The sequence below is a fragment of the Schistocerca gregaria genome, chromosome 4, assembly GCF_023897955.1.
Source record: "Schistocerca gregaria isolate iqSchGreg1 chromosome 4, iqSchGreg1.2, whole genome shotgun sequence".
Taxonomy (NCBI): domain Eukaryota; kingdom Metazoa; phylum Arthropoda; class Insecta; order Orthoptera; family Acrididae; genus Schistocerca; species Schistocerca gregaria.
The window spans coordinates 226,747,941-226,763,361 of record NC_064923.1 but is presented as its reverse complement, the minus strand read 5'-3'; the positions used below and the strand labels follow the sequence as shown (position 1 = coordinate 226,763,361).

At 44.7% G+C, this 15,421-nt stretch overlaps 1 protein-coding gene across 3 annotated transcripts in view; it reads left to right on the top strand.

Annotated features, from left to right (window-relative positions):
* LOC126365811 (alpha-tocopherol transfer protein-like) overlaps positions 1–15,421 on the top strand; it is a 111,343-nt gene that overhangs the window by 19,650 nt on the left and 76,272 nt on the right. For 2 of the 3 annotated variants that reach the window (XR_007566263.1, XM_050008400.1), the window contains exon 2: positions 9,036–9,200. Coding sequence is in view for 2 of the 3 variants with exons in the window: in XM_050008400.1 (XP_049864357.1) it covers positions 9,062–9,200 (139 nt within the window). In the remaining variant the exon portion in view is untranslated. Of the gene's footprint in view, positions 1–4,473; positions 4,815–9,035; positions 9,201–15,421 lie in introns of those variants that run through there. The other variant, XM_050008401.1, reaches the window with a different exon arrangement.

Below are 15,421 nucleotides of genomic sequence, written 5' to 3'. Positions count from 1 at the left end.
TGACACTCAAACCCTAGATATTTTAAACATGCAATTGAAATCGCACATAAGATTACCTCAAGGAAAGACATACAATGATTAATTAGCCCTACAATAATTACACGTCCTCGATGGACCCAAACGAGCAATACTCCGCAGAAAGATATGGCGAAATGACCATACAATCTTTCATCGGTCTTTCAGTAATATAGAATGTTTTCTGAAACAGACTAAACAGTAAGATTGAAAAATAATACACAGGAAGCCCCAAGGTTTAAATACTAAATGAGAATATCGTCTCAATCAGACGTCAACACGAACTACCACAGTCAGGTTGGCACAATGAGTTTCGTAGGAGCGAACCACAAAATAAATTGTGGACAGAGTTTCGTGATTGAGAATCCACCAGTAATCCGTCTCAGGTTCATCGCACTTGCCACATGAAGGGGAGAAAATGTCTCAAGAGAATGATGTAAATACAGTTCCCAACAGCATCGGCAATGGAGCTCACGAGTGAGGACCCGCAACAACATATAATCGGATAACGACTACCAACATTCTTTGCTAAGCATTCCATTCCAGACTGCGCCTACCAGAATGGACGGTTCCATAGCGACAGCATTCGCCGCCAAAGTTGCCTCTCGTTTCCACTACCAACCACACGCTCTTACTAACTGCCCCTCGCTCCGCACGTTCGCTCGGTCGATCATCTCTGCCAGGGCGCGCCACCTTGCAACCGCATCACGAGCACCGAAAGCGTACGATCTCTGGAGGAGAATCGATAGGACGAAAGCCTGCACGGCTCAGTGCGGAAATTGCCAGCTGAGTGCTAAAATGAATCCGTTAAACTGCGGTTCAACTAAATACCTACAAGCTACAGTTAGGAACAATTGAAATTGGAAAGAACACACTGAAAGTGAACACACAGAAAATGTTTGGGAGGTAGGCGTACCAAAAAAAAAAAAAAGCACTCCGTCTTCAGGCCACGAGTCGCCTACCGGGACCAACCGACCGCCCTGTCATCCTCGGTGTAGGATGCGGATAGGAGGGCGTGGTCGTTACGATGGTTTCCTTTGAGCCGCTACTATTCGGTCGAGTAGCTCCTCAATTGGCATCACGAGGCTGAGTGCACTCCGAAAAATGGCAACAGCGCATTGCGGGCAACCACGCTCGACAGCGCCTAACTTCGGTGATCTCAAGGGAACCGATGTCTCCACTGCGGCAAGGCCGTTGCCCAAGCTTACCAAAGACTGCGATTCATTGGAAGAACACTAAGAAGATCGAAAGAATCTACTAAAAAAAACTGCCTAAATTACTCTTGTCGTCTTCTTTTGGAGTACTGCTGCAGGGTGTGGGATCCTTACCAGATGGGATTAACGGAGTTAACGGAGTCCATCTAGAAAGTTGAAAAAGAGCAGCATGTTCTGTGTTATCGAGAAATAGTTGTGAGAGTGTCACGGAAACTATACAGGATTTGGAGTGAACATCATTAAAACAAAAGAGTATCTCCTTGAGGCGGGATATTCTCACCAAATTTCAGTCATCAGCTTTTTCCTCCGAACGTGAAAATATTTTGTTGATGCCAGCCTACGTAGAGAGAAATGATCATAATAATAATATACTAGAAATCAGAGCTCACACGGAAAGATAAAGTAGTCCGCTTTTTCCGCGCTCTGTTCCAGAGTGGAATAATAGAGTATTATTGTGAAGGTGCTCCGATGAACCCACTACCAAGAACTTGCGTGTGATTTGCACAGTACCCGTGTAGATATAGCGGTAGATGTAAATTGTTTATGTTCAGTCTCGCCGTGTGACTAAAAATACTGTAATGTTATTATGTGCGATACCGATTTATTTGTATAATACCTTTTTCACATAATTGTTACTAATCGACAGAGATACTTTTGAAGTCCTATCGATAGTTGTAACATCCTAGAAGTTTGATTCTCTGACAGTAAAAAATTTGTCTAGCATGTTACACGCGTGACGGTTTGTTGAGTGAGTATAAGCAGTGTGTTTCGAGGACATATTGAAAGGTTTGTATTTCGTAGTGCTTCTAGATGGATGTGACATTTACATCATGTGGTAACACTATTGTTCTCGTAAGAACTTCCATGTCATGCACCTTCATATGTTAGAAGAGGACGTTTGACGACTGTGCTTTGCATAATTATGTACGGCACGCGATGTTTAAATTACTGAAGACGATGTAGTCACTCTTGTTACTGGAGGTAAATATTTAATGGTAAGTCCAATTAGTTACGTGATATGTTTTTTGTTGCTTACTGCTGTGTTCGTATATTTGAAGACACACTTCACAACGGGTTTATTCTATATACAGTCCGGTGGAAAAATATCCTCGTCCAAATTTACTGAGGCTGTGGGGACCCACGCAGAAGCGAATGATTTACACGATTCGGTAATGACATTTAGGACTGTATTAGAACACGACTAGAACTGTTCGAACAGTTTAGGTCACAGTTCGGGATATCTCGGGTTCTTTTCGATCTTTCGAGTAGCCCACGACATAGTGACTGTTGTTGGTAAAATGTCCGCGATCAGTCTTAGGGTTTTTATTCACTATGAAACAGGGACTAAAATACTGTACCATCTAGGTTGCAGGTCATATGTTAAAATGCAACTAATAAAGAAATAAGACATCTTAATCATGACATTGTCCAAGTCTCGAGCATTCGCTCGTCCCGCAATCTCGTGACGTCTGCTGGTACTTTCTGTCTCCAACATTAGTAGTCTCGTTGTAATTTATTCTCGCAATGGCAGTTACAGTCAATTGATTGCGATTTTTTTTTCTTTTGTATTTAAATCTTGACCCATTTTCTTACTTGTTTCATCTTAATGCTACCATCTACACTACTAGCCATTAAAATTGCCATACCAAGAAGAAATGAAGATGATAAACGGGTATTCATTAGACAAATATATTACACTAGAGCTGACATGTGATTCCATTTTCACGCAATTTGGGTGCATAGATCCTGAGAAATGAGTACCCCCAGTAACTACCTCTCGCCGTAATAACGACCTTGATACGCCTGGGCATTGAGTCAAACAGAGCTTGAATGGCGTGTACAGGTACAGCTGCCCATGCAGCTTCTACACGATACTACACTTCATCAAGACTACTGACTGGCCTATTGTGACGAGCCAGTTGCTCGGCCACCATTGACGAGGCGTTTTCAATTGGTGAGAGATCAGGAGAATGTGCGGGCCAAGCAGCAGTCGAACATTTTTTGTGCCAGCATCTCGTAGTCGTGCGGTAGCGTTCTCGCTTCCCAAGCACGGGTTCCCGCGTTCGATTTGCGCCGGGGTCAGGGATTTTCTCTGCTTCGTGATGGCTGGGTGTTGTGTGTTGTCCTTAGGTTAGTTAGGTTTAAGTAGTTCTAAGTTCTAGGGGACTGATGACCATAGACGTTAAGTCCCACAGCGCTCTGAGCCATTTTTTGATTCATCCTAAAAAACGACGTTTTGCCATTCGTGCACCCAGGTTCGTCGTTGACTACACAATAGCAGGCGCTCCCGTCTGTGTTGCAGCGTCAAAGGTAACCGCAGCCATGGTCTCCGAGCTGATAGTCCATGCTGCTGCAAACGTTGTCGAACAGGTCGTGCAGATGGTTGTTGTCTTGCAAACGTCCCCATCTGTTGTCTCAGGGATCGAGACTTGGTTGCATGACCCGTTACTGATTAGACGCCGTTGTGATCCAGCACGGTGTTGCGTATCACGCTCCTGAACCCACCGATGCCATACTCTGCTAACAGCCATTTGATCTCGACCAACGCGAGCAACAATGTCGCGATACGATAAACCGCAATCTCGATAGGCTACAATCCGAACTTTATAAAAGTCGGAAACGTCATGGTACCCATTTTTCCTCCTTACACGAGGCATCACAACAACGTTTCACCAGGCAACTCCGGTCAACTGCTGTTTGTGTATGAGAAATCGGTTGGAAACTTTCCTCGTGTCAGCACGCTGTACGTGTCGCCACCGGCGCCAACCTTGTGTTAATGCTCTGAAAAGCAAATCATTTGCATATCACAGCATCTTCTTCCTGTCGGTTAAATTTCGCGTTTGTAGCACGTCATCTTCGTGTTGTAGCAATTTTAATGGCCAGAAGTGTAGATTAGCGATAAGCTTAACATAGAATCGTGGACCACGAAGTAGACGAAGCTGTGGAATTCTGCTACCCTGGAAACTAAAACCATTTGGACCAAGCAAGGAGACTAGCACAGGGAGAGAGGGCTGCTACTATGGAGCATATCCCTTAATTCGAGAAAGAGCGTTCTGATAATCATGGGCTGTGGGAAAATATAAAAATGTTACCACTGCCACTGTTAAAGGCTTGAGGCGAGTAAGGATGCTTACATTGCGTTGCAGGAGACGCAAGTGATGCCAGTGCAGAAGCGAGTATTAGCGTGGGTTGGACGCCACGCTACGGGAAATGCTACAGCACGCTTCCTGTGGCTTCATAGCCGTCATTACCGGCAGGACTCAGGGCTAGCAGTACAGTTCCGAGCCGGCCATTACGTAATAGGCTGACGAGGGCGTCAGGGACCGCCGCGGCGGAAGAGCGCATTGCCCGTCTAGCCATCGCTGTGGTTGCGGTTAGCTCCTCTACGCGCTTTCGCCCTGCTCCGCCGTCTGGATTACGCCTTCCGCTGACGACCTGTAGACTCGTAGAAGTGTTATCGCGGGAGTGAAAAGTTCTACGGGCTGTGGAATTCTTCCTTCGGGCATGAAACGGCGTTCTGTGGCATGACGATCGTCCATTTCGTTCTCCGTTGCTGCGCAGAAGAGTTGCATCTTCACTGTTGACGTAAGTATCCAGGTCCTCCTTACTATACGGCGGCAAGCGGACTTCTCAGTTTCATATGTGCGATGGGTTCTGATATGTCTATTACTGTCTTCGCCATCCACATGACTATTTTCAGTTCACTTTAAAACTGCTTAGGCTGGCAGCTAAGTTTGTGGCTAGTTGCACGGAGTTATTTAGGTCCCTGCCTCAAATGCCATTAACTTCGTCGTTCATTAATTCTATCATTTCGGTAGGAAACAACTAAAGATGTCGGAGGTAAGATAGGATACAAAGTATACACTAGAAATAGCAAACATAAAAAAAATTGTACATAGGGACAAGTTAACATTGAATACCAGTTTGAAAGTTAGGAAGCATTTCTGAAGGTGTTTGGAGTGAACCTTTTACGGAAGTGAATCTTGGACGATTAACAACAGCTCAGACAAAAAGAGGATGCAACTAGTCAAATATGACACTGCAGAATAATTCTGAAAATTAGATGGTTAGATAGAACATCTAAGGAGGAGATATTGAATCGAATCGGGGAGAAAAAAAGAAAATTATAGCACTACTGGAATAGTATAAGTGATCGATTGACAAAACGAATTTGGAGGCGTCATGCAATTGTCAGAATAGTAAGGAAGTGTTTCAGTGCAGGAAGAGGGGGGGGGCATAATTGATCTAGTCTTGACTACAGTAAGAGAAGACTAAAATGGATTTTGGTTGTAGTCGTTAAGCAGAGATACACTTGCGTGCTAAACTGCATAGAGTTTCCGGACTGGTGATCACAGCAGTAAAACACACAAAAACCTTTCTGGTTGCTTCCCTTTCACACCACACGAAACTGTATAATGTGCTTACAAATTTATTTTTGTAGTATTTAAATACATTTTTATCGTTTTTATGTCTATCTTTTTGATCAAGCTCTGACGCCCAGTTCAGATAACAAGATAACAGGTGTTTCCTTAGAACAACAGTTATTTCCATGAATTAGTTTAAGTACGTCCTGCTGATATACCTGTATATACATTATTTATGTAAATAAGTTATACACAACTGCAACCAGTCACTTTTTTTGAATAATAATGATTTATTTCATGAACCGGTTTTCGAACCTTTACAGGTTAATCTTTAGATGATGTATAGCGCATACTGGATGCTAGAAAAGTGTCACTGTCAAAGTGTAAACTAATATAGTTTATATGAAAGTGTTCAGGACATCAAAATTGAGGCAGACAGATCCGAAAAAAGCCACCTATACTGTCGCATACCAGAACCCAGCATTATGCTACTACCAGTAATGATGTAACTTCCCGGATTCTCCCGAAACCATCTGAAGATGAACCTGAAAAGGTTCGAAAACCGGTTCATGGAATAAAGCATTATTATTCAAAAAAGTGACTGGTTGCAGTTGTGTATAACTTGATTACATTCAATATACAGTCACGGTTCTAAAATATCCGTAATGGATAAGCATAATACATTATTTACTTTCTTCGGTTTTCCTCGAAAAGTATGTGTAACGTCATCACCACATCATCGCCCGACGGACAAGTGTATCAATCAATACCTTCTTTATTCTTTTCTGTCACTGTCTTAGCTTTTCAGTACGGTTTTTCATTGTAATGTCTTGTATTAGGTGGTACATTTTTCATCCACTGATCATACGTCTATGGCATCTGAGGCATCCTTTATTATGCACGCCTCGTCAAAACATCTGGCAGTTCTTTTCCTCCACTTGTTTTCCTTTATTAGTTTGTCTTGGGTTTTTTCCAGTTTTTTAATGCCTCTATATAGATTACTCCGCAGTTTCTGTCCACTAACCTTATCGATGGTATTTAAAAGCTATAGTCAGTGTATTGGTATTGTTAATGGAATACCACAATATGATTTCATAAAATATGAGTAAAAATATGTTGATTGCTTTTGCGCTATACTACATGTTGCACTACATCGTTATGTTTAAGCCGAAAACGATGATTAGATGAAGAACGGGGGAAGACAATATAGATTTCTATTTAAGCATTACGTTTTCTATAGTTCCCTCTAATCTTATGAGGTTAATGCCTAGAATGGTCTTTTAAACAAACAACAATCTGCAAATTATCACATCATATGTGCTGCTGACCACAATATTGTTAGTTCACAGAACCCTATTTCGCCTACTGTCTAAAATCATCCCTGTGGGTTATACGTTGCACACATCAGGTGATATTTCTCTAAATAAGATACATTAGATTTCTTTAGCTTTTTTTATTGAGATTCCGGTAGCTGATTTATAAGATAACCATTTTTCCTCAAAATTGCGCAACTGCAGCGAATAACTGAACGCTCCTTGTTTCATATGATTTACCAACCGTACTCACTGCCACCTACTTGTGTCTACTACATCGTTTGTTTGCGAGTACAATTGTTTCATAGACTACCAATTCTTTGAAAGTGGTTTCTGGATTCATTGCTGCCATTTTTGTAAGGATTCTCTATAGACGTCTCTACACTCGTACTTTCCTCGTGCGTTCTTTTCGTAGTACAGTAATTCGCTTAAATTGTTTCCTTCTGTAAAACTGCATGTCATTTGTTTCTAGTTTTCCTTCTCTTAGTTTTCACTGTCCGTTTCATTTCTCTGCAGCGCTGTGTACCCCGCGAGCATAATCTCAGTTACTTCTTCAGTTTTAATGTCTGCTAACAAAGTTTGTTGTACAAAGTTTATTTCAGTAACACCATTTCTAATACCTTGCTTGTTTTTGCCATGATATGTGTTCTTCATTCCTAGGAAAAAATGCTCCTGCGCCATATCCACTGTGATTCTTATGAGTTTACTACACCATTACAGTGTTCTCTAAAATAGTTCTTTTATTTGTTATATTGTCCTCTCTGGAAATTCTTCCTTAATTTCAGCTAATACTTCATCATTTGCTTTCGTATCATACATTGCTATTTTGGAACTTTCTTCTCTTATTGCTTTCTAAATGAAAGAAAACAGCGATGACCTCGGTAACAGGTTGTATCATTTGTGATTTCCTATGCTGCAGACCACAGTATTGTTAGTTCACACTGATTTAGCCTTTATAAGCTTTAAATGTATATACGGGGTGTCTTTCTAACTTGAGACAACTGAGCATCACGAAAAAAGATACGTTCTAGCTTAAAAATTAATATTAGTAAAGGGGGTATCTGTCTATTCTGACTAAGTCTCCTGCGGGGTCGGGATCAACTTTATATTTTCGAATGGTAAACCCAGTTTTCATTGTGTATTCGGATTCTACAGCAAAAGATACGCACGGTTTATTCAAACCACTGCTTATCATTCACGGTAGGCAGCGCTAAAGTCGACGAATATGAAGTGTGTTTGATTTTGCGTTTGAGAACAGACGCCTTTGGCCCTACATTTAATTTATAATGTCAAGTAAAACCTTTGTATTCTAACGGTTGATAGTGATGTACAAACGTTATTTAAGAGTTGCAAATGATATTGTACAGCACAAATAACATGGCTAGGCAGTGCTATATCTGGTGGGTAAGATATTTGTACGGTAAGCTACTTTCCTGTTCCCTGCAGAGTTGATTGTGATGGGTCCTAGACCATCGGAATGCTTGATTTCGGCGGTCGCCCTCGAACCCCACCATCGAGATGACTACTTTAGGTGTGTGTTTCCACTCCACCGCCATAATTCTCGCACTGGCACTTACGCGGCTACCAGTGGAATACTCCCACAAGCCGCAACCACTGTAGTGAGGTCAAATGTCCATAAAGTGATAGTGGCAGGTGAATCTGTTATCAATATTCAACGATACCAAGCACCTCAAGGGTGTGAAGTAAGGGAACTGACCGATTTCAAACATGCCGACGTGAACAGAATACTGCTACACCCACGACGTAGTTCCTGGATCAACCTAAACGTAGTTTCTAAGCAGACATTGAAACGGCAAACTATACTGTAATGTAGAATCAATAAAACACTAAAGTAAATTTCGAACATAAATATCAACCGTCAGGACACAAAGGCTTAAAAGTAGTATATTAACGTTGAGGAGGACTTACAGTGATAAAAGTCTCGTGATTTTTCGTTAGCGAGTTCTCAGTACTGCAGATTTGATTAAAATTTTTATTATTTCACAATCTATCGCAATTTACAAGTCCAATCTGTAAGAAGGATCGCAATATGCTTCGTAAATTTCTTCATTGGCACATCAGCAGAGAGGAGGAGAGGAGAGATTGATGCTTACATGTGTTGCCCTCAGATACGCAATTTCTCATAACACTGAGGATGTCTCTGGGGGCTGCCACCGCCGAGGACGTTGCGTTTGTGCGCAAACAGCTGGGGACGACAGAGCAGAACATACAGCAGGCTGTCTCATCTCTACGGAACTGGCTGAATCTGCAGCCACACTTGCCGAAGAATATAGGTGAGTACCATCAGACTCCTATCTATCACACCATGTGATAAAAAGTGGCCGGACACCCCCAAAAACATACTTTTCTCATATTAGATGCATTGTGCTACCACCTACTGCCAGGTACTCCATATCAGCGACATCAGTAGTCATTACTCATCGTGAGAGAGCAGACTGGGGGGGCGCTCGGCGGACCTCATGAACTTCGAACGTGGTCAGGTTATTGGGTGTCACTTGTGTGATACGTGTGTACGCGAGATTTCCACACTCCTAAACAGCCCTAGGTCCACTGTTTCCGATGCGATAGTGAAGTGGAAACGTGAACGGACACGTACTGCGGAAAAGCGTACAAGTCGACCCCGTCTGTTGACTGACAGAGACCGTCGACAGTTGAAGAGGGTCGTAATGTGTAATAGGCAGACATCTATCCAGACCATCACAGGGGAATTCCAAACTGTATCAGGATCCACTCCAAGAACTATGACAGTTAGGCGGGAGGTGAGAAAACTTCGATTTCGTGGTCGAGCGGCTGCCCGTAAGTCACACATCACGCCGGTAAATGCCAAACGACACCTTGCTTGGTGTAAGGAACGTAAACATTGGGCGATTAAACAGTTCTGAGACTGAAAATGTAACCGGATTTCCATTAACATTTGATGAGTTATTGTCGAATCGCAAAGAGCTGTAAGTTAGTCTCCATTTCTAGGAGCACCTCCTGGACAAAGACCATGCGAGTGCAAATTCCCGTATTAGGGATTTTCCCCGTTTCCAGTCACCTCTTGCTTGTCCCTGCACATGCTCTCGCCTGGGGCGATAGAGCAAAGTCTTCGCCCCATCGACACGTACCTAGGCTAAGCAAGCAAATTCAGCTCTCATCGATACCATCCACAGGTGGACGAATAACTCGCCTACATGCTCGTAACGATACAGTATGAAAAGATATAACGTTGACCGAAGGAGAATAGTCAAAGTTGTCCCATAGTTACGGAGGGTGTGTAGGCGAGCACTTGAGGGAATCCTGCATCATCATTCTAGCAAGGTGCCAGTGAAGGTGACTTTCCTTTTCCTTCCTCTCATCTGTAACAAAGTGTCAAAAGTGTACCTGAATCGTAAGATTAGTGCTTATATAGCGCGGTGTTGTACTTATTACAGATTAAGGAATGGAAGAAAGTGAAACCGATACCGGCGTACAGTATACACCTTGCGAATAGCACCAAATGGGTCGCCATCTTAATGTCCCCCTCCAATGGATGGATAACGGTCAAGTGTCGCATACCCTCATTTCATGACGCACTGCGGAGACATTTGGAATTCATTCCAAGTCTGGTATTCGTGAACTTGACGCCACCTCTCCTCCCTTCACTGGCCAAGTACTGGAAGTAAAATTTTCCACCTCATTGATTCCCACTGGCGTAGCACAGAGCCGAGCGCCACCGCACAAGCGTGGGTTAGTGACCTCGTCAACCGTGGGAGGTAAAGAAATAGATTATGGCCCAAGTTGAAAAATAGCATGTTCATCTAACAACTATGTGGCCGCAGTACCCTCAGTAATGATGATCATCTGATATAATTAGTGTGTACTTTTGTTTTTGTTGACAATCATGAGTGCTCATTGGTGAACATGGTTCTGCTTTCCTGTTCGTGCAAACTGAGAATTAACCGTATCTGGAAACTACTTGCGCTTTTCTGTGCAAGTAGAAGGTTAGCTACATCTTTTTTCCGCTTTAACTAACTTCGTCACCGTTCTTCTTGTTATTTTACGTGTACTTTAGTCATAGCGAATCATAAATCTCTCCTGACAAATAAAGGAAAGTTTCAAGGTGAAGTCGCACTTCATGGCTACTAACAACAATTTTATACCTTTCACGCCTAATGCGCTATTAAAAAATATTGCGCCCTTTTTTGCAACTTATTTTTCACTGCTATGACAATCCGTGGTAACCCCCTGCACCTCCGGGAGTTACAAAAGGCTCGAGGTATTCCTGCATGTAGTAAGAGGCGACTAAAAGCATCCTCACACAGCCCTATGAGTTCAGGTCACATTCTATGGTTTGACCTGCCACTTTCAAAACTCTACAGAAGTGCAGGCCATATGGCTAACGACTCCTTATATGGTGCACGAGGTATCCATAGTGCCCTTAGATTCTATTTCCTTAATCTCTTGTCATGGCTTTGTATCTCCACCTGCGATTCTACTATTTGGGCGAGGACACTTTACGGGGTATGTCATCTTCCGTTGTCTCCTGTCCTCTTTCGCCCCCACGACAATATTGGATTTCTCTGCATCCAATATCCAGAACGGTAGCCAGTCCGTTGTGATGAGGCCGACATGTACCCATTAGGTTGTAGCTCCCTAACAACACAGGGATCGCACTGCTGATACCTGAGCTGTGAACTCCCAATGTACGCCAAGGAGTAGATGCCCGTCTTCCTGGGGCATCACGAGTTCTGGCAACGGCCATCATGCCAGTTGTCCTTTGCTGTGTTCAAAATATTCAAATATGTGTGAATTCCTAAGGGACCAAACTGCTGAGGTCATCGGTTCCTAGACTTACACAGTCCTTATACTAGTTTACATTAAATTATGATAACAACAACAACACACACGCAAATCTGAGGGAGGACTCGAATCTCCGACGAGAGGGGTGCCCTTTGCTGTGGCTTAGTGGCGCCTGTGGGGAGAGCCCCTGATCGGAGTGGGTGGCATCAGGGTGGATGACCGGCTATGAAGCGGACTGTCATCTCTTGCTGGCGACCGTACGGCACCAGCAGTCTATAAGAAAGGCAGGAGCGAATACAATGCCTATATGTACGACCCTAAATCGTTTCCCTCCCTCGCTACACCATGGGAGGAACGTAGGGCTACAGAAAGCAGAGAACAATATTCGCCTCGGTTCTTACTCTGCAGCAGAACTGATAGGGATTCCTTTCTACCTATGAAGCGTCAGTTTTTCGTTGAAAACCTTGAGGATACGTTTGGAGAAGTGACAGCGCTGTCTAAGATGCGAAACGGCGCAGTCTTGACTGAGACAGCATCCCCAGAGCTTTATCTCCTGTGACAAGCTGAGTGATATTCCTGTCTCCGTCACTCCTCATAAAGCCTCAACATGGTCCAGGTCATTTTACATTGCGATCTCCTCTTACAGACTGACGACAAGCTCCGAGCAAATTTACAACGGCGGGGTGTTCATTTCATCTGGCGCATTTGCAGCAGACACAAAGACAATAGAGTTGCTACAAGTGCCTTCATCTTGGCCTTTGAGAGTGGTTCATTGTCCGAAAAGGTCAAGATGACGGTTTACCGCAGTGACGTTAAACCATACTTTCGTCCCCCAATCTGTCACAGGTTCGAATCCTGCCTTGGGCATGGGTGTGTGTGATATCCTTAGGTTAGTTAGGTTTAATTAGTTCTAAGTTCTAGGTGACTGATGACCTCAGAATCGCCGGCCGCGGTGGTCTCGCGGTTCTAGGCGCGCAGTCCGGAACCGTGGGACTGCTACGGTCGCAGGTTCGAATCCTGCCTCGGGCGTGGATGTGTGTGATGTCCTTAGGTTAGTTAGGTTTAAGTAGTTCTAAGTTCTAGGGGACTGATGACCACAGCAGTTGAGTCCCATAGTGCTCAGAGCCATTTGAACCATTTTTGAACCTCAGAATCTAAGTCGCATAATGCTCAGAGCCATTTGAACCTCCCTCAATGTGGTTCTTTAAGTGCTGGAAATTTGGGCACATGTCTTCCTGCTGAACTTTTAGCGCCATATATCTATATGGCAGACGTCCACTGCACCCAGATACTACATGTATGCCTCCTCCCACTTGCATCATCTGTGAAGAGCACCATGCCCCCTGCTCATCTGACTGCATAGTACTCCAAAAGGAGCGGAAAGTCATGGAGCTCAAGACCATGGACCAGCTGACTTTCACAGAGACTAAAAGTAAATTTGACGTCGACATATGCTGCAGCTACGTCACCGTCGCCGTCCCAACTGGCAGTGGTTTGTGCCATGAACAGTGGGCCCTCCAGACCTACAGAATATCTCTCCCCCCTTGGTGATGGGGGCAAATTATCCTCCATTGCTCCAAAGCACCTATTTTGGAAGCAAGGCCCCCCAAATGCTGTGGACATCGGACCCCTCCCCCCCCCCCCCCTTACCGGAGAAGCAACAGCCTCCTCTGGCTCCTCTCATGTGGAAGGGATCTCTTGGGGCCCTCTCTCCCAAGGTCTCCACTAACGCCATGGCAGACACGCAACAGTGGCTCAAGGAGCCAAATGCTGCTAGACAAAGAGCTTAACAGTCTTCCTCCATGCCTTAAGCTGCTTCGGAGAAACCATTCCAGCAAGTCCCTAAAGAAGAGCATGAGAGCAAGTAAACTAAGAAGAAGTCTGCTAAGAAACAGGGCGCTCTGGTGGTCCCTACACCACCACTCACTATCAATTCTGCATCTGAGGATGCGATGGAGATCTTAGCCTCCCCTGCGGACCTCGATCTCACTGATACCTAATCGACCATAGAAATGGCTACAAGCTAACTTGTGGCAACAGGTGACCCTGAATCATAGCTTCATGCCTTCCCAGCCTCACGATAACGTCGTCCTCCAGTGGAATTGCGGCGGTTTTTTGCATCACTTGGCAACTGTTAAGTTTTCACTTGCTTTCTGCATTGCCCTCCAGGAAACGTGGCTCCCAGAAATGCGGACAATTGCCCTCTGCAGCTATGGAGGTTATTACAAGAATAGTAGTGACTATAATGGAGTTTCAGGTGGAGTGTGTGTCTATATCCTGAAGTCAATATGCAGTGAACCTGTGCGCCTTCAAGCCCCTCTTGGAGTTGTGGCTGCCAGGATAAGGACGACGCAGGAAATAACTATCTGCAACGTATACCTTCCTATAGATGGTCCAGTACCCCTGAACGCATTGGCTGCACTGATTGATCAACTCCCTAAACCTTTCCTACTTTTGGGAGGTTTTAACGCTCATAACCCCCTGTGGGGTGGCACTGTGCTTGTTGGCTGAGGCAGAGATGTCGAAAATTTACTTTCACAACTTGACCTCTACCTATTAAATACATTTCAGTGTGGCACATGTCACATATTCGGCCATTGAACTCTCGGTTTGTAGTCGTCGCCTTCTCCCGTCTATCCACTGGAGAGGACATGACGACCTGTGTGGTAGTTACCACTTCCCCATCTTCCTGTCACTGCCCCGGCGTCAGGACCATCGACGCCTGCCCAGATAGGCTTTCAACAAGGCAAATTGGGACGCTTGCACATCTGCTGTCACCATTGACTCTCCCCCACATGGTAACATCGATGTGATGGTTGAGCAGGTAACTACAACGATCGTTTCTGCTGCTGAAAACGCGATCCCTCGTTCTTTAGGGTTCCCCCGACGATTGACAGTTGTTTGCTGGTCGCCGGAAGTCGCTGAGGTAATTAAGGCAGACTGGGACGCTGTCACCTCTGCTGTCACCATTGACTGTCCCCCACATGGTAACATCGATGTGGTGGTTGAGCAGGTAACTGCAACGATCGTCTCTGCTGCTGAAACGTGATCCCTCGTTGTTTAGGGTGGCTCCAACGAAAGACAGTTCCTTGCTGGTCGCCGGAAGTCACTGAGGCAATTAAGGAGCCTCTGGGAGCTCTACAGCGGCATGCTTCCCCGGAGCGCCTCGTAGCCTTTAAACGGCTCATTGCCCACGTTCGCCAACTTATCAAAAGACGGAAACAACAGAATTGGGAAAGAGACGTCTCAACCATTGGGTGCCATACGTTCCCTTCCAAAGTGTGGGCAAAGATCAAACGGATTTTTGGGTACCGGACTCCAACACGTGTTCCCAGTGTTAACATAAATGGCGTGCTGTCTACCGACGCAAACGCGTTTGCCAAGCACTTTGCTGAAGACTATGCTCGCGTCTCTGCGTAGGATACTTACCCCTAGCCTTTCGCCCTCTCAGACGGCGGATGGAAGGGAAAGTCCTCTCGTTCACTACACGCCCCATTTACAGAGTGGGAGCTCCTGACTGCCCTAGCACATTGTCCCGACACATTTCCTGGGCCATATCTGATCCACAGTCAAATGACTAAACATCTCTCATCTGACTTCAAGCAACATCTCCTCGTTATCTTCAACCGGATCAGGTGCGATGGCGTCATTCCATGGCACTGGCGGGAGAGCACCATCATACCAGTGCTCAAACACGACAAAAACCAGATAGATGGTGATAGCTATCGGTCCA